Source organism: Platichthys flesus, chromosome 3, assembly GCF_949316205.1.
Source record: "Platichthys flesus chromosome 3, fPlaFle2.1, whole genome shotgun sequence".
In the NCBI taxonomy this organism is placed as follows: domain Eukaryota; kingdom Metazoa; phylum Chordata; class Actinopteri; order Pleuronectiformes; family Pleuronectidae; genus Platichthys; species Platichthys flesus.
The window spans coordinates 9298711-9324305 of NC_084947.1; the positions used below are offsets into that span (position 1 = coordinate 9298711).

The window sequence follows — 25595 nt, forward strand, 5'->3', positions numbered from 1 at the left end:
AATGCCGTGCCCTTCCTGTCACTCCCAGTCGGAAGCAAATGACGTGGTTGAGATGCGATTGCGAGATTGCGCATCCAAATAAAAACAATTAAAAGCACAGTGTGAGCTCAGGCAAAAAACACAAAGGTACACACAAACACACACACACGCACATTCATAATTGCATATGTACGGTAGATCGTGAGCAGTCCAACCGTGACAACTCGGAGCAGATTCATCAGGATTTGCGGCCTCATTCCCATGTCCATCAATCTCTCGGGACAATGAGCTTTTTAATACCAACTGGAAACCTTGTAACTTGAAGGGATTCCCCTCTGTGCTCACTGATTCCAACTCTTTCACACACTCGCTTCCTCCGCATCTCCGGCGTGACATCAAACCTCGTCCATGCTCCTCTATCAATGTTTAACCATGTCGCATTTTTCTTCGTCTGCCTTATCGGCTCCTCGGGGGCCTTACAAGTTGTACTAATAGCAGGGGGAGAGGTTCACGCAGCAGTGCTTCTATATTCCACTCTCTGAGCCGGGTTTGCCAGAGGAGCGGAGTGAATGACAATAAGAAAATGTACAGACAGACATATAAAGAGGATATTTGCAGGATAATATGCATCTGTTGACAACTTGAACTGCTTACGAATTCTTGGAGCTAAAGCAGAAGAGGATTATGTTGAAGGTTAACAGATTGATGCTCTTGTTGTTCCATAAAATAAACTAATTTTGGTGATGTAAAATCCTACGAACTGCTGACTGGCTTCATGCCCTGGAAGCTACATCTGCGTAAAGCCTTGTACCCCTTGAGTCGCTGCATGTGGCAGAAAGCCTCACGGGAGCAATCAATGTACAGGCCTTGAATGCAGACCTGCCCTTACTTGACTTCTTAATCTTCGTTTTCCTGCCCTCCCTCCTCCGTATCTCGGTGTAAAAACTTCACGGCGCTGCGATTCCTCCCCTCGCTTTGCCTCGGCCCTCCCTTCTCTGTATCACACTACAACAGTTTCATGTCCCCTCGCTGCCGCCTATTGGCCTATAGCCCCTATGCTCCTGCTGTTTCCACTGGGGCACTGCACAAAAACCTTTGCTTGGCTTGGTCCCAATAACTGGGGCCCACATACCTCCCAATCCCTAGATTAAATAGCGCCAGTCTCTGAAGTTCTTCCAGAGGCTAATGGCTTTTGTTGCTGGGAATAATCCACACATCCTCTCCCACATCCTGGGGGTCCGCTGACCTATCATGAACCCCGCTTTTACCCTCCTCATTTCTCTCTCATCTCCATCTCAATCTAGGCCTCCATTTCGGAGACCTCCCCGACTTCCTTATGTCGCAACCCTGCGGTTAAGTGTAAAGGCGTGCAGGACATGAAGGGGAGGATGCAAGGAGTTGACACTGGGTTGAGAACCATGCAGGGTTTTATAGGGAGTCAGTGCAGGTGCTGTCTGAAGCCTAATGAAGGCCCTAAATCTCCTCTTGGTCGTCTGCAGCTAACTGGAGTGTAAGCAGCCGGGGTGAAAGCCATCAGTGCCTGGGAGTGCCTGCCCGTGTAATTTAATGTGTGTTCTGTATAAATACAGCAGGGAGACTTATTTTTTTACTAGATGAGGGAAAGACTATTAACTATTAAGAATAAATATGCAAAGTTGTGAACTAGAACCCGACTGAAACTATCTTGTCTTCCTCTATGCTTCAAAACCCTTTCTGATTGAGAACAGTCTTGGATGCAATGTCAGAATATTATGCAGAATACATATTCAGGCATGAGCTCATATCCTGTCTGGGGGGCTTTTCTCCAGGGAGGCCATCGGGGGGGAGGAGGAAGACAGACTGAGACTGCAGAGCTACGTTCACCGGCCACCCTAATCATTTCACTTCATCAACACAATCTTTAAAAAGGCCAGACATTTATGGTCCATATTTTTCTTCAATTTCCAATTTGAACCTCATTCATATGGCCACCGGCTGGATTTCAATCATATCTCCAGGCGAAGCATACGCCAGCTGAGAGACATACACTGCAGAGAGAATATAAAACTTGATTTCCAGAGGCACCATCGCCATTGAAGAATGCTGGAGGCCAGACTGAAGAGGGATCGGCCATACGGCGAGGTGGAGAGGACAGAGTAAGGACGACAAACACAAGGGGGCTCGAAGATTGAAGGATATTATGAGGGCGAAAGAGCTGTGAGATGAGGAGAAGAATAAGAGACGTGCAGCGCGAAAAGGAAGAAGTGACAGAAGCAGAAAATGGCTGATTTACAGGATGAAGAGACGACAGACAGCAAGGGATAGTAACGTTATAAAAGAGGCAACACATGGAAACAGAGTAGAGGGAAATAAGTTAAAGAGGAGGACATGTGTGGGTGAAGAACACAAATAAATAAATAGAGGAGAATTATCTGGAGTGCCTGGTACAGTAAATCTGTCATCCTGTGGCTTCGTGCCCACTAATCAGCACCCAGACCACCACTGCAACTGCACACAAACATGCATACATAAATACACACAGGTCCAGTGTTCAGCACAGCGCCTGCAGACCACCTGAAGCCTATTGACTCACTCGCTGAGTCAATGAAGCTGGGCCCAGAGTGTGTAGGTTAGCCACCTCTCTCTCCAAGAGGGTCAGGGTTTTGGGGGTTAGGGATTAGGTGTATTTTAAAGGTAGGAAAAGTGAATTAATGAAGACGGAATAACCGCGTTATGTTGTTTGAAGGAAGAGATGGAGAAATTCAAATACAGTGTAAACATGACTAGGAGTGCTAACTTAATGGCAACAAAAAAAAAAAAGTGTCAACAGGTTAAGAGATGTGGCGGGAGGGAAATGTTGGGAGAGGATGACAGAGGAGAGCTGTTTGGGATGAAAGAAGGGATGGAATGGAATAAGGGAAGCTGTGAAGGACGAAGGAAGAGGTGGTGAGTTTTGGAAGCAGGGTGAGGGAAGTGGTGAAGAAAAGAGTGGAGGGTTAATGATGGGACAATGAAAGAAGACATGGACAGCGTATGGAAAAAGGGTTTGAATTGAGATCTGGTGAGGACGCTAAAGATTCCTCTGTCCGCCAACTTTTATGCATTTACATTTTTGTCTGGCTTGCAACTCGTGCAGCCTGAGCACTTTACTGGTACTTTTCTTGCTGGAAAAAAAAAAAAATTGGCAGCATCACAACCTTTTACGAGCACCGTGGTTATTCCAAAAGTCCGACCGTAAGTCCCCACAGGCCGGTGTTGAAAGCAGGTTATGTTGGTTGGAAAAGCAGAGTTGACAAGTGATTGAGTTGATAGATTGAGTTTCGAGGGGAGTTATAGTCGGACTCTTTAATTCAGTGAAGAATTCCAACGTGAAAGATCTCAACAAGAGAAGATTGAGACAGAGTGAGGGGGTTTGGAACTGTGACGCATGTCATTAATCACTCAAGCCAGAAAATTTCACTTTATAAGAAAAACACACCAGAAGCAGCGGGAGAGAGAATGAAAAATAACAAGCTGTGATGTGGCGAAACCTTGATGTTCTGTTGCTCAACAACCTGTCAATAGTTGTATGCATTGTCCGACTTTAAATGACTGCAGAAGACAGAAGAAAACACTTGTTACGACTGGAGAATTTCAAACCTGCTGTATTCAATATTTGAAATGGGCAGTGGAGCAGTTTGAGTATAGCCGCTTTCAGACATGCATCCCAAAAATAATTCTCAGGATGAAAAAGAGGAGCATACACGTAGAAGACAAAGATGAAGATGTCAACTTGGAAAGATACGATTCTAAAGCGTTTGCTGATTTGGGCCGTGTCTTTCAACAGCAGGAAATTGTTTTTGCTACCTGTTCTTTTTAAAAAGGTTATAATATAACAGGGTTTTTTGTACCCCTTGTTTCTGCTGCTTTTGTCGATTTAAAATCTGAATTATAAATATTGACTGTTGATTCCCTAATTTTCAAAAAACGTGAAGTTATGAACCTAACATTCATTTTAAACAGTTGATCTTGCTTACAACTTGATTTTTTAGTCCCTCTAATGTCCCTTTCCTTCTCTCTTTCCAGAATAGTGACCAATCTGAACCTTCCACTGTTCTACCAGAGATTTACCTGGCCATGCCCAGACTGGAGAACCCTGCTGGAACAATGAGAACGTCAAGGCGGGGAAAGGGATGGACCCCCAGAACGGCATGGGCTGCAGCCAAGCATCGAGGCAACAGCTGAAGGACTCCCATCTACAAAAGGAACAGCAGAAGAGCTTTTACTTGAATCAGATGTGTGCATGGGTAAGATTTACACGTACAATAGTTGGAGAGTTAATGTATCTGCTGAGAGTTTGTGTATTTGCTGCATGTCTATGATGGCTCTATGGTCCAGATCAATTCCAAGTCGACTGCACTTTCTGTTTTTATGCTACACTGTGTTGCCACTCATCTTTGAGGCCCCATAAAATCCAAATTAACTAAATGTGCAGAAGCTTTTGACTTCATATGATCAATGTTATTCCAGTCAGAATTTCACATGTGCGTGTATGAGCGTGTGAAGTGGCTCTCGTGAGAATTCTGTCACATGCTCTCATCATGCTGACGAGAGAGGATGGTGACACAAACATCAGCTGGTGCCACCTTTCTCCTCTAGTCGTATAAAATATAATTAGCTCAGGTCTCAGTGGCTCCTCTGGTAAAACTCCACCTGGGCCTGCTGCAGCAAGCCGACGGGGCCAAACACACGGTGCGGAATCACCCGCTGGGACCAAGCCGACCGCTCTGCAAATCGGCAAGGGTAGTCATCATGGGAACAAGAGACGCCTCCATCCACCATGCCTGAATAATCAGTTACAGAGAGCGCCTGGTCCTCAAGGTGAGCGTAAGGGAATGTTGAGTCTGAGCAGGTGGTCCGGTCTCCACTGTAGCAGATTAAAACGGGGAAGAAAAGTTTAATCCAAGGTTAATAACAATGATTTAATGAATTTTTCTTACTGAAAGAAATACACAGTTCTGGAACTGTGAACCAAAAGTGGCACGTCCCGTCTCTCTGTGCTAAGCGTGGAAAGGAAAGCAATGGAAATAGGAAATATATAAACGTCAAAAAGGCAAACCACAGTGATCCCCAAAATATCTATGTGTTGACATGTAGCCTCATTCGCTCTTAAATGCAATATCCAGCACCGACTCTGTCCTGAGCGTCAGAGTCGTTCCAAAGGTTTCTAGCGACGTCCAACTTTCCTTCCACTCATTCAATGAAAATAAAGGCCTGCCTTGTAGTGGGAGATTACTGGGGCCTGCTACAGGCTACGGCTGGGCTGCCGCTGGAGGAAAACCATACGGGGAGGGGGATGATTACTGGAAACCACTGGCAGTCCTTCCAACCCTCTGGCCAGTGAAGAGGAAGACCCCAGACCAACCCCGCCCTGCCCACAGTAAACCAACTCTCACAAAATGTTGCAGTCTGGGTTTTATATCCTGGACCTCTATAAAATGAGCTTCTTTTTATTCTTGGGTTCAATTGCCATTCCGTTGGCAATTGAACCCAATGTACTATGGTGCAAGCTTTACTGTACTCATAAAGAGCTGATTGATCACCCTAACTTCACTTGCACCTTTTTCACATGGCAAAAAGGAAAGTTTCACCCTGGAGTGTGGAAAGGGCAGACTTGCATTCATAGAGCAGACTCGGAGAGAGGAGGTATTACAGGAAGAAAAGAACCCATAATATACCTGCCAGTCTGGCGCGGAGAGCCTTTCACTACTTTACTGGAGGAGCTTCCAAGTCCAGACACAAGCCCGGCCTCAGTCCGTTCCCCAGACGCATCCCCAGGTTTGGCAGTCCTGCCGCAGTCTGTCCTGTTCCTCACCTCTCCTTCCAACGCTGGGGGAATATCTGCTGTGACTTGGCGCCAGTGGCCAACCGCCAAGGTAAAGGTGGAGGCGGGCATGGGCATAGTGACGTAGTAGCTCCACGTTGAAAAGCCTGCAGAGGGCAGAGGAGGGGCAGAATGTTGAAGGAAGGGAAGTAGAGAGCAGTTTGGTTGCGGCATGAAGACAGAAATGAAAGAAAGATTTGTTATGAATTGCAAATTCTTCTCATTTCATTATTCAGTCAGATGTTCTGTTCTTCTGAGACATTTGTGATTTTCATCCCCCAACAAATCAGTCGAGTGTGACACGTCCCTCGTGCCAACATTCTAGATGACAGAGAAGCTGCGGTAGCGGTCACGAGAAGCAGTTCACATCCTTCATGTCAAAGGAAAAATACGACCAATCAATTAAAAGCGGTTAATTCTGTAAAGTCATCTTACAAACACTCAGTACAGCTGCAGTAATTTATCCACATTTATCCACATGCCGCTTTGCAGCAGGTCTGTCATTACATTTCTTGGCTTTGATACAGAGACATGATGCTGTAATTCTTAATCCCATCTACAAAGCTCCGGTTGTTTCGGGAGAAATGGAGCACAACACTACATCTAATTGAAGCACTGAAGAAATCTCAGATGTGGAACCAGGATAAAAAAAAACATTTCTTTCAAAAGGAAATAAAATAAAAGTTTGTTTCAACACCAGTGTCGATAAAATACCCAAGTTATTTTTCAGTCTATTGCATGTTTCTCTAGAATCCCCTTTTGTAATTGAACAAAATAAGCTGAACGTCCCAAACACATCAACAGAAGCAGCTTTTCAACAACTTGAATTTTAAAGCAAAGCATTTGTTGGCAGGTTCCAGCTGAGCCATTTTAATAATTTATACAGAATCATTGGAGGTTATGTTCTGGAGTTCAGATCCGATTCAAGGTGCAGGTCCGGGAGTATTCTTCCGCTTTCTTGAACATCGCAGGATCAGGGTTTTTTCAACATTTCCATGATTTTCCAATATAATAATTAATTTATAATTTATGGATCTTGATGAAAAAGAATCAAGCTCATCTGGGGGACTGATATCTATGAGTGTGTGAAACTTAATGCAGCCTGATTGAATGTAAGTGGACTGATACTGAGTGCCACTCTAGTTTACTAATGTAGTTAGTATTAATGCCAACCGCCAACCTCTACTTAGAGTTCACTAAACTTAACCCGAAGTGTACTGGTTTGTACTGGTTTACCAATAAGGAGCCACATTTACCAACAGGTTTTATAAAGTCTAAAGATAGACAGTGCCATGTGCTGTTACAGAACAAAACCCCCCTGAGGCAGATTTGTGATTTCGGGTTGTATTAATAAAACTTGACTCGACTGTTACTGGTTGTCACCAAAGGTTTGTGAAATAACAGCTTACGTGTGTCTCCGTCCTCAGCGGGCAGGGCCTGCTCCTCCCCGCTCATTAAAACCAAACACTCACTGGGGGCCCTTACTGTGGCCTGCCAGGTTGACATGGCAACAGGCGGCTCCTGGCAGGGGAAGAGGGCTCGGTTGTTGATGGGAGAGCCGGCCGTGTAAACACACACCCTGGAAAGTGGGTACACAATGGCAAACAATAAACAACCCTCATTTAAATGCTCAAAGGATCCAACACACACACACACACACACACACACAGAAGAGAATACAACAGCCTCAGGTGGGTGAGTTTATGAATCAGTATTATTCTGTTGCAACATGGCAGCCTCATAATATTGGCTTTAAGAGGGAGTCTCTGCTCTTATATTAGTGATGTATTGTTATGAGCGACTGGATACTGGAATTTCCCCAATGGGAGGACTAAAGTTGAATCTCATCTTATCTTATCAGACTATAAACTGTAAAACCCACTGGTGTAATGTAGTGTGTTATGCTTTGGCTCCGGAGACCAACCTGTCGTCCTGGTCTTTGGTCCACCTCACAGATCGGCCCGTTGGCCTGGTCTCGTAGCAGATCCTGACAGCACGAGGGAACTCCTGAGGGGACGCTGCCCCCTTCTTCCTCACCTGCAGACTCCATTGTTCTATCTGAAAAGGCAGCGAGCCTCCATCCTGAGCACCGGGGGTTTGGCTACACAGCAGAAAGAGCTGGTGCTTCTGCCTCCATCGGTTAGAGGGCCAGGACACAAGTTTCTGAATAAAGGCTGCTTGTGGGTTCGCTGAACTGACGCCTGACCTCTCAGAGGCCACCTCTGATGGGAAGCTAGCCATGGCCGACACAGAGGTGACGTCCACCTCTTCCACCTTTGACACGTCCAGGTCACAGCAGTCCAGCACTAAGGTGAAATCATCGTCACTGGTTGTTTCCCACAAATGTGAAGAATGTATATTTTCTGCCTGCACTGCAGTCTTTGACTCAATCCCAGACACGGCCTGTAATTCACCTCCTTGTGTTTGCCCAGCACCAGACATCTTCTCCATCCTCCTCTTCCCAAGTGCTTTTGTTCCATCCTCTGTTGTATCCACGTCACGAAATCTGCACACAGACCCATCCTGGCTCCCTCCAGCCTCCGCAGTGCTCGCCCCACTACCAGCTCCAGGTCCACTGTCATCCTCCTCAGCATTACCTCTCCCCCCAGAGCAAGGCTCCAGGAAGAGCACAACACTGCCACCAATGACCCTCCGCTCTGGATGAACCGTCAGGTCGAGCACATAATGTTTGACGAGCATGTGGTTCGTGTTGGCTCGGAGCGGGAGGTCATCCGTGTCGGGCGTCAGGTCCTCCTGTGGCTCCATGTCACAGGAACTGGGTCAGAGTTGAGCAGAGGATGGAGCTGCCTAAGAGGACAAATATAACTTTATCTGTTTTGTTTTATTCATCATAAGGGGATGGAATTATCTTGATCAATGTTAATGAGTCAGTTATATCAAAACAGCTTGGCCCATAGCCTCTATCCTGCTATATATGAGTGTTTTTTCTTTTCTCTTCACCTGCCCGGGGCGTGAGGCTGGTTTGGCAAGACAGAGGTGCAATTACCATTTACAGCAGAATATCCTCACAGGGTTTTCAGTGCAGGAATATGCTCGTAAATTTAGGAGCCCAGAGAAACAAGGGATGATATATACAGCGACAGGAGAGGAAAAAAAGATCACAGAAGCCATCAAATTTTAGAGGTTTGCTTCAAAAACATTCATCTCTGACCACTCAGTTTATTTTTTAAATGAAATATTCATTTGGTGTTCAAAACGACGTATTCTGCTGCACCTGCATCACCAAACAGCTTTGTGCAGCTTTGTTCAGATCAAAACGATCCCAGCTTCAAGGTCAACTGTTGAATCCATAAAAGAAGCTCTGCCTCTCCACAATCAGCCTTTTCATTTGATGCCAGTAAGGAATTAAACAACGTCCTGGATTCATTAAAAAAACGTGTGTACTTTTAATGCTGTGTTTTTTGATCACAGCCTCAACATGAATTGAACACGTAGACAATATCTGTAATTATTTATATATAATGTATAGATCGGAGACCCCAATCCCAGTTACTTGTCTTTACCCAGTAGGTGTGGTCTCGCCATCTTTCACCTGGGCACGGTGGTCCCAGTATATAAGAGCACAATCCGCTTGCTATGCTGGGAATCTAGGACTGATTTGAATATCTTTTGGAAAATGTATTTAACGATGTTGTATCAATGTGTGGGTCCACATGTGCAGGTGCTACAGACAGAAACACGTCATCTGATCTGTGCTTTGTAATGGTTTTGGTTTGGTGACGGTCACACTCTCTCACGCACGGGTCCACAGATACATTGTGAATAGACGCGTGACAGCTCGGTGACACGTTGTGAGTCATGACAAACAAGACAGGGACGAGTTATCCTTCGAGTTTTGAACTTCAGAGTCCGGGTTAAGTTCACATCAACTGTCAGTTCCCGGTCGTTCCAAGAGTCCGGAAGCGAAACGAGAGAAACGGCGACACAAGGAAAAACACAGCAGACGACCGTGTATTTAATAAAAGAGATGACAACACGAACACGAGCACCGCAGCGACACTCTCTGATATAAAGCCTGTGGCTACACGACTGTGTTGATGTGAGTGAGGCGCACACAAACCTGCATTCGTCCATGTGGGAGTCGCTGGGTGATGACGTCTGAAGGACGCGACGGCAGCAGAGTTGTAGTTCTTTCTCCAGGATGCTTCCCGCTTTCTGAAGTCGGTTTGTAGTTTAAATAATGTCACATGTATAAGATTTATAGGAAGAGAAAATAACATTTAATCTGTCATAAAGAGTCACACTTATGATTGTACTTGATGTTTTTAATTAATAAACGTTATCATTTTGTATTATTTAGTAAGTCTTATTATTTAGTACGGCTTATCTTTTATATTATTTAACTAAATAAACCTTTCAAAAACTTATACAATTTAGGAAATAAATGAATGATTAAAATGTATTAATTAAGATCCCATAAGGAGAACAAGGTCCATGTCCATATCTCAGGTGTGCATATAACTAACCTGAAAATATTTATGAATAGTTCACATCATGACACTTATGTTTATATATTAAGTTTTATTCCGTTGCTTCAACAGCATTGTATGAATGACAAGTTTAAATTCCACATTTAATAAAACAGAACAGATATTAACAAATAACTCAAAGAAACATAAATGAAGTCTCGTGTGGCTGAATACCACCAAAATATGTTCATAAAACCAGGGCTCAGCAATATCCTGCACGTTTCAAAAATAGGTATACATTTGGATTAATACATTTTTCATATTATTTAACGATTCTAAAAAAAAAAAAATCATTTGACGGTTCATAAATAAGATGTAACTAGAAACAGAGCAAAGATGTTTTCAAAAGAGTATTCATAATTTATAGGAATTAAAATGTATACCCACTTTTGAAAGCACATGTGCACTTCTGAAAAGCAGTAATGAGCTGCAACATAACACGGATGAAATGAGCCGTTTCATGGTTGTCAAATAAAATCAGGTTGTCACTTTTTTTTAATACTCCGAAGCAGTAGTATACATTTCTCTTCTGGAATGTATTCAGACACAGAGTTAACACGATTCACATTGCCAAGAGGATGAGTGACTTTTTCAAATTATTGCACTCCTGGCTTAAGAATCTCAGTTCCTAAGTAAATAAGAAAATAATTTGATATGGCACTGCTTGTATCGTTGGAAGTGGTCTATCTACAAACAGGTACTAAAACTATAGGTACATACACTGAGGTTGTAAAAGTCCACTCACCGAGTCCTACGTACTGAATACTATTTCCAAGTAGTATCATTATTGCTGCTATTTATCTAAAAAATACATATTCCATCAAATAAAATGCAAAATAGTTTTTCATACCTTTGTAAACATCTCATGGAATAATACCTCTACTATATACAAAATGTGGATTTTAAAGAGAAGGTATGAGTAAATAAGAGCCTCTGTTTGCGTCCTGTGAAGTTACATCACATCACTCTTCATAAGTTAAGCTACATGATCAGGTTCTGTATGTCCGACAACAGGACCAGAATGGCCTCGAGAGCTACCACAGGCAATCGTATCGATTTTTTCTATTGTGCAGAAATCCATCCATACCCTTGCTACTCTAACCTTGCACAGAGTGGGATTTCAGAGGCCCTTTAGCACATGACAATATCATTTATAATCACTGAGTACAAAGTGACTTCAGTATGGCACTAAAATCTCCTACTCCAAACATGATCTAAACAAACACACGTCCATCCATCCATACATTTACATACACATACAAACACAGGACAGGATCATTACTGGCACACATACAGGCCCTGGGCCAGCAAGGACCTCGGTGAGGAACTCCAGTCTGCGTCTCTACTAGAGGAAATGTTTGCAGCATTATTAGGACTTGCAGTTATCTTTATATATATTTATATATATATATAAAAAAGGAAATCAACAGAGCGAAAGTGTCTGAGGATTTTACAGTGAGTGCTCAATAAGCTACACTTTGCTTGAGAGTCCAACCAACCTGTTTTTCTTTTCTGTGTGCTCACTCTCCTTTAACCTCTCGTAACAAACAGCCATGAAATCATAAACGTGGACGTGCAGCACACAAACACACACACTGCTGGATCGTTGTTGGACACAATGTGCTGCTCCCACGCAAAAGGAGTGCTACGGTATCACCGGCAGTTCCTTTCATCTCGTCTTCTCTTTTCCTCTCTGGGCTGTGTGACAGTCTCACCCTCCGCTCCCAGATGAGCCACAGCGTCTCAGGAGTTCTCTTCCGGATTTCTGCGAAAACTTAGACGTTTGAAGGAATCCCTTTGAGAGGACAGAGGATGGGAGTAGAGGGTGGAAAGGGAGAAGCAAAAGATGAAGTATGATGATGATACGGAGGAGGAGGACAGGGCAGTAGAGTCATGGGGTGAATGCACAAAAATAGGATTTTAATTTCAGATACTAACTTGTTGCAACTGGAATGTTAAATTGCTGTTTTCTCCTCTGTTCATCAACTGTATTACGCAACAATAACAGACTTTATATCCAAGAAACTTGGGGGGAGGATAGGACATGGGCCAAGAAAGAACCCATTATATCCTGGAATTTCATTTCACTTTCTTAAACAGTGAGATAAGAAAATATGAGACAATTCATGGATGCTGATGAAAATGATGATCAGGCATGTTTAGGGGACTGGTATCTAAGAGTGTGTAGCTTGATGAATTTAACAGAAATGCTGGACCTTGTTATAGTTATGTGTATAATATTATTATTATTACATGAGAGCAATCTGAATATGGTATTGGGTTAAACTCTCTGTTCTCTTTGGCTATAGTTCAACTATCAATATTTGTAAAGGTGACACGGACACTGTGAAAGGACCTCTGCTAAAATCCATTTGCCATTTCCACTTTGTTGTCTTGTCACAACAGTATCGACTGTTGACCCAGTGCCTTTGTTTACCTGTTCTCCAGCCGAGGCCTGATGATGGGCTTGTAGAGCTCTGGGATCTTCCTCTCCAGCATCGGCCTCAGGTTCTCTCTCAGGCGGTTGTAGTTCTTCTTCAGCTCCTGCTGGTATTCCTTCTGGTCAAACGTGATCAGGTGCTTATTCTTCTCCACTGCCTCGCCACACCTACAAGGTGGGGGAGCATAGCAAGTTGGCCTCAGTTTTAAACCACATGAACAAGGCCTTGTTCATTCTAGTGGGCAGTTTAAATCTGTTGTTAGTCTACAGATGGGTCTAATGACAATGTGTGTGTGTGTGTGTGTGTGTGGTGTCACGAGAGAGAGAGAGAGAGAGAGAGAGAGAGAGAGAGAGAGAGAGAGAGAGAGAGAGAGAGAGAGAGAGAGAGAGAGAGAGAGAGAGAGAGAGAGAGAGAGAGAGAGAGAGAGAGAGAGAGAGAGAGAGAGTCCTCAGCAGTGACAACTTGTGATCACTCAGGACGGATGTTGATGCCAGGTCTGAACAGGGTCTACATGACACTACACAAGATGGAAAAAGAGCAGAGTGTCCTCCTTGACCTTTCTAACCTCAATTTAATGATACTATGCAAACAAATCTTGCAGTAATTGCCTCTCCATCCTCAAACCTTCAGAAATGCACTGTACAGTTTCCTGTCAACAATGCCCTCTAACTACTTGACATAAATGGGACCCCTTAGCTAAAATGCTAAATGAAGGTCCAATGCACTCCTATATGCCCATTAGAGCTTCCCAAGTCCCTCTGCTGGAACGTAAACTGTAAATAATCCAAAGAGCTGTTTCGACTGCAGAGGGAAAATGACAAATGACTGAAAAAAAAACGCAACTCATGATAGACCACCACAAGTCTGAGCTGGACCGGGAGAAAACGGAGGTATAGGCTCTCCCATGTATATTGGCCAACATGCATGGACTCTGCAGGAAACCCGAGAGACGGAGGATGATTGCAAACACATGTCTGAGTTTATCTCTTAGCTTTTAATGAGGGTGATATGGAAACTGCAATGTTGTGTAACAGTATACAGTAAATATGCAGTGCTACAAAAAAACATGGAAAGTTCACTTAAGTTAAGGATTTTCCAAACCCATAAAAAACTGAATGTACTAATATGTAGCTCTCTATCTGACTGTTGAACTTGGTTAGATTATTTTTCACGATGCAAATCTACAATATCCAAGGTTGTTAATTCACAGATTCACTAAGTAGGATTTCTTTCATCAGTCGTATACTTGTGTTTTCTGAGCTGCCTTTAAAAAAATATATTGTGATCTTTGTCAGTTACTGGAGGTAAACAATCCAGATATGGGCATAGGAGAGGTGAGACTAGAAATATAGCAACTTGTGAAGGAACACTGTTAAATGACCACAAGGGGATTTCAACATGTTCTAAATGCTCTTACACCATCCGCCCTGCTTGGATCATTAAAATAGAGCCCACTGACTTCAACAGTGAGCCTGACCACACCTCATTTTAAGACCCACACACCCATTTGAGCTAAGATGAACACAAGTGCATTTGCTATTTTAACACTGGCAATGGACGGGAAAATGACAACTGCGATAATATACATGCCTGACTTAACTCTGCGCTGCTGTAAGATACGGACATTCATCTCTATGTAAATATGTTTTAGAAATGCTGCCATGCACAACTTTGAAAAAAGTTGCGATGGCATCTTAGACCTCTTCTGCAGAACGGTACCCACTACTTACCTAGTACTACTAATCCACTACTTACTTTCCTCCTTTATTTTAGCTTCCTTTTCTTTTACAAATGTTAATGATTTTCTTTTACATTTTAACTGAATCCATCGAAATTCAAAATTGTGTTTTAACAACTAAATAAAAATGAATTAATAAAAAACAATTGGGGCTTATCTGCTCTGAACAATATATCATCGCAACTGCACATTGGTGAAATTGTATGTCATGACAATATACGATTATTTCCTCGTTTAATAAAATCTAATTGTCCTGATATATAATTCCAAGCTAATCATAAATAAAAGTCTACTAAATAAGTTCTTGGGTTTGGATTTTACATGAGGTTTAACTTATTATGCAGGTAATTAACTTGTTGAATTGTATTATATATACATTTATTTTACAGAAAAGCAGATGTCCTGCTCTAATGTGATACAATGAAAACATTCTTGTTGATGTTGATGTAGCTCACAAGAACCTTGCCTGGCACCCACAGTGCAGTTAAAAAGCATTGTTTACAGTAATGAGCAGAACAGCAGGTTACATGTAACACGTGATGCCGGATCCCGCTATGTGAAGAGAGAGATTCACTTCAGTGGGCGAACAGATGACCAACATTGACCAAATATTTTGAAGAACGCCACCGTCAATGACATTGGCATAAAAAGGGGTCCGTTACAGCCTGCCTGGATTTAGCAGAGGAAATAAACCTTTCTGAAACTACAGTAAATATTTGCCATTCCGGTTGTAGCAATCAAGGCAGCTGGAATGTGACATGAGGGCTAGAAAATGAAAAACACCTTTTGGAGGCAAACATGCCCAGAGGAAGGAAACACACACCGATACACAAATGCACACAAACACGACACACATCCTTCTGCACAGAATCAGCATATCCTCAGACACGATGGTTTAAATTATGTTCTGAATATTCAAAATGCAATGAAACCTTTGGGAACAATAAACGTTTGCAACTCCAGTCCTCCTTTGTCATTGTGGGACATGTAAACAATATTTCCCCTGCCACAATGGGTTATATAAATTCACAACCCCACTGCCTGTATAATTCCTTTAAGTACTATCAGGTTTACAATTATCACTTCCCTCTCTGCATTGTGACTGACACTCGGCTTCAACAGCGGCAACTCACAGCTATCTGCCCTGCTCTTTTATCTTCCTGTGTAATTAGGAGCAGGAGAAGGAGACTTTCACTCCAAGTCAAGCCTCACAAAGATAATGCATTTTAATTTCTTTGAAGTATTGTTCCACGCCTCCACCTACTGAGCCAGGGCCAGCCACCGGTAACAATGAAGAGAAGGAGAAATGCAAATGCAAGTAAAATAGTTGAGGAAAAGTCTTCTTTACATTTTTGTGGTGTTTTTCTTGCATAACTCTGGCACACTGCGCCGCCACTATAGGTGGTGCTTCTTTGATCGCATCTTACCTCATTATAAACTCTTTGAAACACAGGCGCAGTTTATTGTGGTGACGGAAGAGCTTGGGGTCCGCTGGGATCTCATTCAGGAAGACCTGGGCCACCTCCAGCGGGCCCTAGAAGGTGGGGAGGAGAGAGAGGAGGGGAAGGGAACACACAAAGAGACAAGAGTTAGAGAGACAAAGACGGAGAAAGCAAAACAAAAAAGTGGAGCAAGGAAGGAGAGGAGTTGGGAGAGGAAGTGTTTGAGAGCGAATGAACAAAAGGAGGGATGAGGGTGCCCCTCATTCAGACAGGGGGGAAATAACTTTCTAACTAAATGCCTTTATGCAGCAATGAGGGCCAAGATGCCGAACTAGAACATGAGGAAGAAATCAAATTCGAGAAGGAGCCATGATTAGCCTCCCGCATGGCTAACGTCACAGCTAACCCTAGGCACAGCCACCATTTGGTTCCCATTTGCCAACAATGAGATCTTGTTATCTTAACTCATATTCATCATGAAACCACAGCGAGCTCGCACAGCACCCGCATCATGACAGGCGCAGTTAAACAGCTCTGATTAGCATCATAAACGCATGAACCCCCCCCACACACACACACACACACAGAGACCCTGCAGCCTCCTGTACTGAGTTATATGTTTACAGAGTTAACCGAGCATTAGTGTTATGTATACAACCATCAGGTCAGCGCGAGGGACCTGTCAGATTAGACACAGGATGATAAAGGGCGCTCGGGGGGGACTGGTGGGGGAGTGGAGACGCTGCACTGAGCTCCATCATTACTCCCTGTGTTCAGCGCGCTGGCCGGACCTGGAAGCGATCAGATGAAAGAGACCTCCGGTTCAGCGCGTCGCCCAGCGCACACATGAAAGCAAGCGGGGCCATGAATTGACGTTTTAACTAAATCAGGGGGAAAAGCAAAGGGAGGATTAGGGCTGTGGGCCGCGGTGAAGGCTTTGATGTGCCATCACTGTCATGTCGTCCACCTGCGCTCTGGGATTACAATGGCGCTGTAAATGTGATAAGATAAATAGAGGTAAAATTATTCTGGTTTATTTCCCCCCCAGCACATGAAGAGGCAACACTCGAGGGACAAAGGAGCCATGTAGAATGAAGAGTGTGATCATTTCCGGGGAGAATTGGTTAAACGTGAAGTACGACATGATCACGGCAGACAGACGGGAGAGGGAAACAGAGGCTTCATTCACAAAGTCTCCCTCCACATTACCTGGTTGACAGTGGCTCCCACCGAGCCTTGCAGCAGCATCTGCAGCATCTTCGCGTCAGGCTGCTCCCTGTGTGTGGCGACCGCCAGCTCTCTCGTCTTCTTCTGCATGTCCTCTATGGCCACCTCGATCGGAGTCAGGTCAAACTGGAAGCAAAGGTCAGGCAAAGTTGTACACGTGTGTTGCCGCCATGCGGAGAATCCGTCCCTATGATGCTCTACGCCGTGAGTGTCCCCACTTACCTCCTCTTTCTGGATGACGTTGATGCGAGTCTTGACGTAAGGGAAGGCGTGCATGGTGGTGAGGAGGGTCTTCCTCTTGTACTGCTCGTTCAGCTCGCCCCGCGGCCTCCCGCTCTTGGTGAAGGGCGTGGTGTACATGAAGCGCCGCAGGTTGAAGTTCTTCTCGAAGTTTGTCAGCCGGTCTTTCATCTCGTAGTCATCAAAGTAGGGCTCCACGTAAGTGATCTGGATGTACGCCTGGAGAGGAGTGGTGGTTTAGCTTCTCTTTTTTTTTGGGGGGGGGGGGGGGGTCATAAATTCAGGCTGTCACCGTGATAATAAAGCTTTTTAAAGTTTTTTTAATGTATTTATTTATTTTGCCAACAGCTATCAGAGGGCTGAGCGGAGTTTTGAATTCCTACCCCCTGGACTAATATTCATTCAGAGTGTTGATTTTCACTTGGCGTGCATTCTTTCAAATCTCCTCCTGTTCTCATTCTCTGAAAGTTTTGCAACATGTGCACTTTGCATATACTTAGCTTTTGTGATGTATTAAACATGTTTCTTATGTATGTGTACGTTTCATTGTTCACAGCTTGGCTTGATGTGTCTTCTATGTCTGAATGCAGACTTCAGGTCCTGCTTAGTGTTTCACTCAGATAATTTGAGTTAAATGCCGAACAACCAGACATGCTTTTACCCTTATCTTTATCATCTTCAAAAAATTGTTAGCACTAAACCTGGCATTCCAGCGGCTGAGTGAATTCTGACAGATTTTTTACGAGGACAAAAAAATCCACGGGTAGAAGAGAAATCTGAGAGCAGATGTGTAACGTCTGAGGATGACTGTGCTCTAATTGGATGGTTTCGACAGTGTGACATGTTGGAGAGTGCGTCTGTTCTAAAGCTTCAATTTTGGGGCAAATTTTAATGCATTTCACTTTGCAAAAATAAATTATTTCATGTCAATATTAGAGGAAATACAGTAATTTGGTTGTGTGTTGAAAATTCTATATTTAATGACAGATATATAGCCACTTTCAGTGATGTGACATAACAGTCTCCTACCTTGCAGGGGTTCAGTTGTTTTCTGTCCACTGGCGTCGAGTCCTTGATCATCTGCAACGTCTCTTCTCCGAAACACTGACTGTAGAAGTTCTAGGAGTTGGGGGGGAAATGTACAGATTTCATTTTCATTCAAAGCAATAAGTTGGTTTAAGGGTGAGGCTGACTCTTCATGACTTTGTTTCAGCAGCACCATTTTCCCCTTTTCCTCTGCGATCAGACATCAATTCACACGATGCACATTAGCTCACACACACACACACACACACACACACACTTCCCTCCTTCGTACCTCCAGCCGGTGGGATATCTCAGGCAGATGTGTGATCGCTGGCTCCTTGTAAATGAATTCTCGCTCGTCCAGGTCACCAAACTTGGCCCCATAAAAACCCACCCGGAAATAGGTTCCAAACATCCTCTTATGGCCCTGGAGGGAATCAGAGCACACTTCCTTTTAGAGTCTCATCAGTGTAGCATCAGTCACATATTCTGTCCCATTATGGTGGCAGCTTTTTGGGGATCTATATTGTGAAGAACCCTAGTGTGTGATTCAGGTAATTCAAAGTCATTTTGAAGTGATACGATGTATGAACAGCACATTAAAACAAAATATAGAAATTTAACTATGCATTTGAATTTCAAATTGCTTTTATTCTAATTCCTGTAAAAGATCTTTCAAGGTGATCTACTGAAGTGTTTTACTGTTTTTCTAATATCAACCTTGACATTAATTATTAATTCAAAAAAGCCATTTCAGTCTCTTATAGTTATTACCTTTTTAATGATGTTGTCAAAGGCTCTCTGTAGTTTGTCATGAGTGGAGGCCAGTTTCCTGAAATCTCTGTGAGCCTCTAAGACCGGTAGGATGACCTTGTAGACTTCATTCACAGCCTCGTAGAGACCGCCCTGAGAAAACAGCCATTACTGAAGGTTAGTATGATCACACACAAGACTCAAATTAAAAACCCAATGTTTTATGTGTGTATGAATATGCACAAAATAATTAATTATTTACTGTCCTATATTAGCAGGAAATGTGTTGATATATTCATAATTAGATAAATTTCAACCACTTGTGAGAAACTGCTCTATTTCATTATAGTATGAGAGGATAGTGCCACCTCATCTATAATGTAGTAACACTATCATGAGTAAAGGCTACTTTTCCAGTGTTAAACACAATATAGATTACAATTAGTCTATAGTACAGATTTGAGACACAGCTGCAGGCTTCTATATTAAAGCTAAACATGAACACCATGTGAAGCGTCATTGTCTCACATTGCTGAAGAGCTCGGCCGCCTGCTCCAGCAATCCCACCAGGCCGCTCTCGGTGAAGTAGCGTCCCGAACACACGCCATCCTCATCCGGGGACAGGATGTCATCCGACACCGCCGACTCCTCCAGCACATTGGGGGAGATGTTCTGAGGGAAGAAAAATCAGTCAGCTGATCAATCAATTAGCCCCCTTAATCAGATAATCAATCACGGGGCTGGCTCTGAAAGGAGACGTCCTACAGTGGGAAACGGAACTAATTTGATGAGCCTCCGATCAATGACCTGCTGACTGCTGGGGCTTGGAGTGTCCCGTACCAGAGCGCCACAGAGGTCTGTGGCACGGCTCATCGATAACATCATCGTGGTTACTGCTCTAACTGTTTGTTTTTACGTCTAGGGAACAGACTGTTCACTTGTTCCCACAGGAGCACATTTGCCTCCCCCCCCCCTTCATCTTCACAGACATTGTATAAAGCAGAGCTACCAGGGGACAGGATTTATACGTTGACGGTGTGTGTGTACAGCTCCCCCCTCTGGACACTTAACACTAAATGTGGAAGTAGTCCGTGGGGGGAAACGTGTGATGTGGTGTGCTATGCCAGGGAGGGGGTTTGCCTCCTTCCAACAAAACAACCATCAGCCACAACAAACAGTAACAGATGATGGAGGGTTATTTGGACTAGCTGTATTTTTCTTTTGCAATGAGTCTGAACATGTGTTTATTATTTAATTATATAGTGTGTATCTGTATTTGCGTCGAATACCTGGAAGGTGACACTCCCAACAGGCAGGTACTTGTGATCCTCCAGCATGCTCAGGTACTCGGCCACCAGGGCGGCAGCGTGCACCAGACACATGGCCGACTCGGTGTAACACTTCCTGTTGTTGTGCTTCTCTGCCATGTTCTGCAGCCAGGTCAGACGCAGGTCAGGAGATGTCTGATAGCCCTTCGCTATCCTGGGGAGGGGAGGAGGAGAAGAAAGGGGGGAATTTGTCTGAGTTGTTTTTGCCTTCATTTTTTCCTTGTCCTTTATTGAACCAGCCTTAACATGTAAAATCAATTTTTTAAGAATGAATAGGTCAAGAAAGACGCTTTAAGTTAAAACAATAAATACAAATCAGAGAACATATGCAGGCTATGGAAACTGTCACACACTTAATATAACAGCATAAGCATGAATTAGAAATAAGCTAGTGCAGGTGGTGCAGTGGTTTCACGGATTTTGTGTGTTTATACTTCAAATGTTTTGGCAAGTCTCAACTACAAAACAGCTTAATACATAAATACAACTTATGACAGTAAGGAGAGTGGATACCTCCACCAAGGCCCAACAGTCTTAAATCGAGCTTCACACAAACTGAACACACAAACATATCATCAGGGTCGATAACTTTTTAAGACCTTTTGAATGAATACCTATGTCAAGTACAATAGATATGAAGGAATATCAGAGCCCCAGGACTACCTACAATTCCAGACCCTACAGAAACCCAGTATCCTTAATTATTAACTGGTAAATAAATAAAACTTTTAAAAACACCTAATCCCACAATGTCAATGAAAAATATATATTCTCCAAAATGTAATGGGCTCTTTCTGGCAGTTTTAGGGAAATCCGTTGGGTATTTTTTGTGTTGTCATCCCACCAACAAACCAATAGAGTGAAAACATAACCTCCTTGGTGGAGGTGCAAAAGTTCGGTCTCAACTAGTCTCCAATACAAAAAAAGCTTTCTGTATAAAAGGAATAATAAAACCCGATGACTTGATATTCTGAACGAAACTGAAGCAAATGAGTCGATCTAGTTACAGTCTAGACACAAATATACAGTAAGTCTACAATTGGACAGATAATATCTCAAGTGGTTAGTTGGTTTTATGAGCAACAGAAAATATGGATATGTCCATGGAATCCATGAACAGTCACGAGAATATCAACAGTGGGATGAATCTAAAACACTGAGACAAAAAAAACAATTAGTCACTGTACTTCACTTATAAATGAACTCGAGCATCTGGAGACCAAATGTCTTGTTGTGCCAATGACCCGAGTGTGTTGGAGGGATCGGAGGTAGACGTGGAGGTGGGTGTAGGAAAATGTGTAAAGTCATTTTGCACAGCTGTCACACACTCCCCAGGTCACTGCGACCAAATCCATAACAGAAAGAAGCATGAGAAACGGTACGTGGAGGTGACATTAGAACATGTGGACGTGAAGTGCCTGAATCAATATACAGCACATGTATGCTCCCTATGTCTCAGTGTTTCCACTTGGTGTTTGCACACACACACACACACACAAACACACACACACTCCAGCACACACACCGTTTGCATCTGCATATACACACAGCCAGATCAGAAGACTAAACTGCTAGCACATGGTTGCCATAGAGAGGGCAGCAAATAGAGGCAAAACAGCGCCGACCACAGAGAAATAGGAACCAGCAGCACAACATAGAGAGAAATCACACTGATGAGAGAGAGAGAGAGAGAGAGAGAGAGAGAGAGAGAGAGAGAGAGAGATTAAGCGACAAGATGCTGACGACAGATTTTTCTGTGCGTCAAGGGAACAGGCGTTTGTGGAGGACGCTTTTGGCTCCTCACCTGTACATGAGGTCCATGAGCATCTCCGGGTCCTCCTGGAACTCCCTCATTTTCACTGTGTCTGATAAAATACTGTTAAGGTTCCTGAGCAGCTCGTCTACCTGAGAACACAGAGAAACACGGGCAGGCATGAGGAATAGATTAAACATTTTCTCATTTTATGACTGGACACTGGGATTAACTCCACGTTATCTTATATATTCTTCCTGATGTTAAAAAACAAATCAATTCAAAATTATAGAAATTAATTACACAATTAAAATGGCGTAAAAACTAACAGAATATATAGAGACACATGGACTTAATTGTTGTTTTCAGTCATCTTCTTCCTCCTCCTCCTTAACCTTCTTTGATATTATCAATAACAGTAATGTAATACAGTGTGTGTGTGTGTGTGTGTGTGTGCGTGTAATTTCATACCTGTGAGGGTAACTGAGTGTTCTGCATCTCCGTGTCCTCCTCTGCGTAGGCCAGGATGGTGCGGAGCGAGCGTCGTAAGTTTTCCTCCTGGAAGTCTGAGGACTTGCCCACCAGCGAGGCCAGAGACATGGTGACCTGCATCTTCACTCTTGAGAAGTTCTGAGAGACAAAGGGGACCGAGGTTAATGTCAGTGTTTCACAGTTTCGCAGTGTTAGAGACCAGTTTCTGCGGCTCCTCAAGGCTGAATTTCATGTGACTATATATTCTCCAAAACTCTCATGTGAAAACCTTTCTTCTTCTTTTTTTCATGTGCTGGGAGCCAAAGAAGGAAATGTAATATTTGCAATGGTGAGACCAGGCACATAAAGTGCAAGAGGCAAGAGCAACTGTGCATGATAGGACAATTCCTTCTTCTGCCCCTATTTCACCATTTCACTTTGCCTCTAAAGTATTAGTTACCATAAAACTTCCAATAATAAACAATGCATGCATTTATGCAACAACAAAGAAGACATAATCCATAGTTAAGTCCAAGGGACATTGTGTGATTCACCTTTCATAACAGTCTTTAAAATGTCCTGTTATATACATTATACAATTTACTTTTATAATGATGGTCTAATAATGCATAGATCTGACCTAAAGACGGACGACTTGACAGCCTCCCAAAAATAAAAGCCAAATCATCTGGATCGCCCCCTGATGGCTGACTGCAGTCTAAGTCATAAATCCTCCCTCCTCCATGTTAGTGGATGGACCAAAAAGTTAAAGCACCTGTCAAGTAATTCATCTCAAAGACTGTTTTCTGTCTTTTTAGGTCGTTCCTATCACACTGTCATTTGAAGCTGTAGTAATGTGTTGAAATGTCCTCATTGACAGATCCGACTTGAGATTTATCGAGCATGTGTATTGGCAGGAACTCGACACCACGGCTCCACAAAACGATCACTCCTCTGTGGACTCCGAGTGATGTCAACAGACGATAGCTCACGATCCTCATATGTGGGATATTCTAGCTTCAATGTTTGTTCAACGGGAGGAAGTGGAGACCTTTTATCCATTTATACAAACAGTCTATGTATCACTGGTAGAGGAAAGAGAAATGAAAAATAAATATAACTGTAGTAACATTACTATTAAGTCTATGAGCTGTAGTTTTGTCCTTATTTTAAACATTGTGAAGAACTAACTATTGTATATAATGAAATAGTTCCTGAAATTCCTGCTCTATACTCGATACTCAAGCATTTCAGGATAAAGGTACCAGAATATACTTAAATACTGCACACTAAAATAAACTGAACATCCACCTGCTCACACTCTGTACCTTATGGGTGCAATGGTTTGATGCATCTTTTTGCATCAGCAGTGAAAATGTGTCCAAGGTTTCTAAATCTTCTCCAATTCAGGATTAGCTGTTTTTTTTTTAGCCCTCCTCAGTTTCTGTCCCTTCTCTTTCCTCCTCTCTTCATTTTTCTCACTACCTGTCCAAAACAACAGGCCTGGCAAACAGCCCTCCATCTCCGGCACGGAGGACGAGTGTGCGTATGTGCGCGAGAGAGAGAGTGAAGTCCCATCTATCTCCAGCATGACCAGCTAAGCGGGAAATGATCTCCCATTAGCAGAGACATAATCACCCATGGATCATCTCTACGGCCCCATTCTGTTCAACTGAGCATGGAGCCAGAGCCTAACCACCCATCACTGCCCTCTAACTCAGTGTGTGTGTGTGTGTGTGTGTGTGTGTGTGTTGCTAAATGATAGTCTGAGTCAACACATAACCCTCTTCGTCTTTCTCCGTCTTTTTTGTCACTTGCTCCTTTTCCTTTAGTTTTCTTTTCAATCGACAAGTTTTGATATCGCGTTTCTTTTTCCTTCTGGATTTAAATTTTAAAAATTTAAATCCAGAAGCAATTTAAATTCCTTCTGGACAGTTTGGAGAGACAGACGAGGGCGGATGAGGGATGAAAAAATAAACAAAGGAAAGGTAGGAACTTCTGTATGAATGAGTCATAGCGCTACAATGCTAATTCAGATCACAGCTCCCTTTGTATACACCACATAAACAAACATGCGCTGGACACGCAGAGGGGTGATACTCTGTAGAAGTTCTGTGTGTGTGTGTGTGTGTGTGTGTGTGTGTGTGTGTGTGTGTGTGTGTGTGTGTGTGTGTGTGTGTGTGTGTGTGTGTGTGTGTGTGCATGTCTTCGCTGCTGCAGGCTGGTGTCTGACTTTCATTACAGTGTACTGACTGTAAACACAGGAAATATCGAAGGGCTATCGAACCAGCAGAGAAATGAAAAAGGATACTCTGTCCTAAAACCTCCCTTCCTTCAGATCTGTGTCTTCTCAATTTTCTTCTTTTTGTTTTCTTTTGTTTCCGTCCATCACTGCTTCACCTCTGGCAAAACACTGCACTATCTCCATTATGATTTCCTCCTTTCCGCCCCTTTCACCTTCTCTTACTCCATGCCCCAGACTCCCAGAGGAACATATACTCACACATTCACACATGCATATGTACTGAAACATACACACGTCCGGCTGTCATTAGTTAAAGAGGGGTAGGAACATGGGGAGGCAGACAGTGACATATCTCCCTGCTCTCCACTCAGAGACACATCCTTCAGCAGAAACTTTCTGCGGCGCGCTCAAAATAGACCTGGAAAAGACATTAAAGCTGAGGAGGACAGGAAAAGCCGGGGAGATGGGTGCGACTCCCCGCTTCTTCGCGAGAACATGTATCATGAGCACATCTGAACTCTTGTGCGAACCTAAATAGAATTTAATCCCACATAAACGCATTTTCTTCTGTTGAGCACAGATGTTAGTTAAGGCTTTATCAGACAGGAAGGTAACACACT

At 43.3% G+C, this 25595-nt stretch overlaps 2 protein-coding genes across 9 annotated transcripts in view; both read right to left on the bottom strand.

Annotated features, from left to right (window-relative positions):
* The window catches only part of aopep (aminopeptidase O (putative)), a 69598-nt gene extending 59665 nt beyond the window's left edge, over positions 1-9933 (bottom strand). For all 6 annotated transcript variants that reach the window (XR_009915784.1, XR_009915781.1, XR_009915779.1 and 3 more), the window contains exons 1-6: positions 9903-9933; positions 7746-8629; positions 7231-7400; positions 5676-5928; positions 4651-4864; positions 4069-4193 (exon numbers count right to left, since the gene is read on the bottom strand). Coding sequence is in view for 1 of the 6 variants with exons in the window: in XM_062381749.1 (XP_062237733.1) it covers positions 4069-4193; positions 4651-4864; positions 5676-5928; positions 7231-7400; positions 7746-8587 (1604 nt within the window). In the remaining 5 variants the exon portion in view is untranslated. The remainder of the gene's footprint in view (positions 1-4068; positions 4194-4650; positions 4865-5675; positions 5929-7230; positions 7401-7745; positions 8630-9902) is intronic.
* Positions 9934-10343: 410 nt separating this feature from the next.
* The window catches only part of dock8 (dedicator of cytokinesis 8), a 55061-nt gene continuing 39809 nt past the window's right edge, over positions 10344-25595 (bottom strand). For all 3 annotated transcript variants that reach the window (XM_062381753.1, XM_062381752.1, XM_062381754.1), the window contains 12 exons: positions 22731-22889; positions 22311-22411; positions 20468-20660; positions 19707-19850; positions 19200-19331; positions 18718-18852; positions 18429-18518; positions 17382-17618; positions 17142-17285; positions 15918-16024; positions 12749-12919; positions 10344-12106 (listed from right to left, as the gene is read on the bottom strand). In XM_062381753.1, the coding sequence (XP_062237737.1) occupies positions 12055-12106; positions 12749-12919; positions 15918-16024; positions 17142-17285; positions 17382-17618; positions 18429-18518; positions 18718-18852; positions 19200-19331; positions 19707-19850; positions 20468-20660; positions 22311-22411; positions 22731-22889 (1665 nt within the window). In that variant the 3' untranslated portion in view covers positions 10344-12054. The remainder of the gene's footprint in view (positions 12107-12748; positions 12920-15917; positions 16025-17141; positions 17286-17381; positions 17619-18428; positions 18519-18717; positions 18853-19199; positions 19332-19706; positions 19851-20467; positions 20661-22310; positions 22412-22730; positions 22890-25595) is intronic.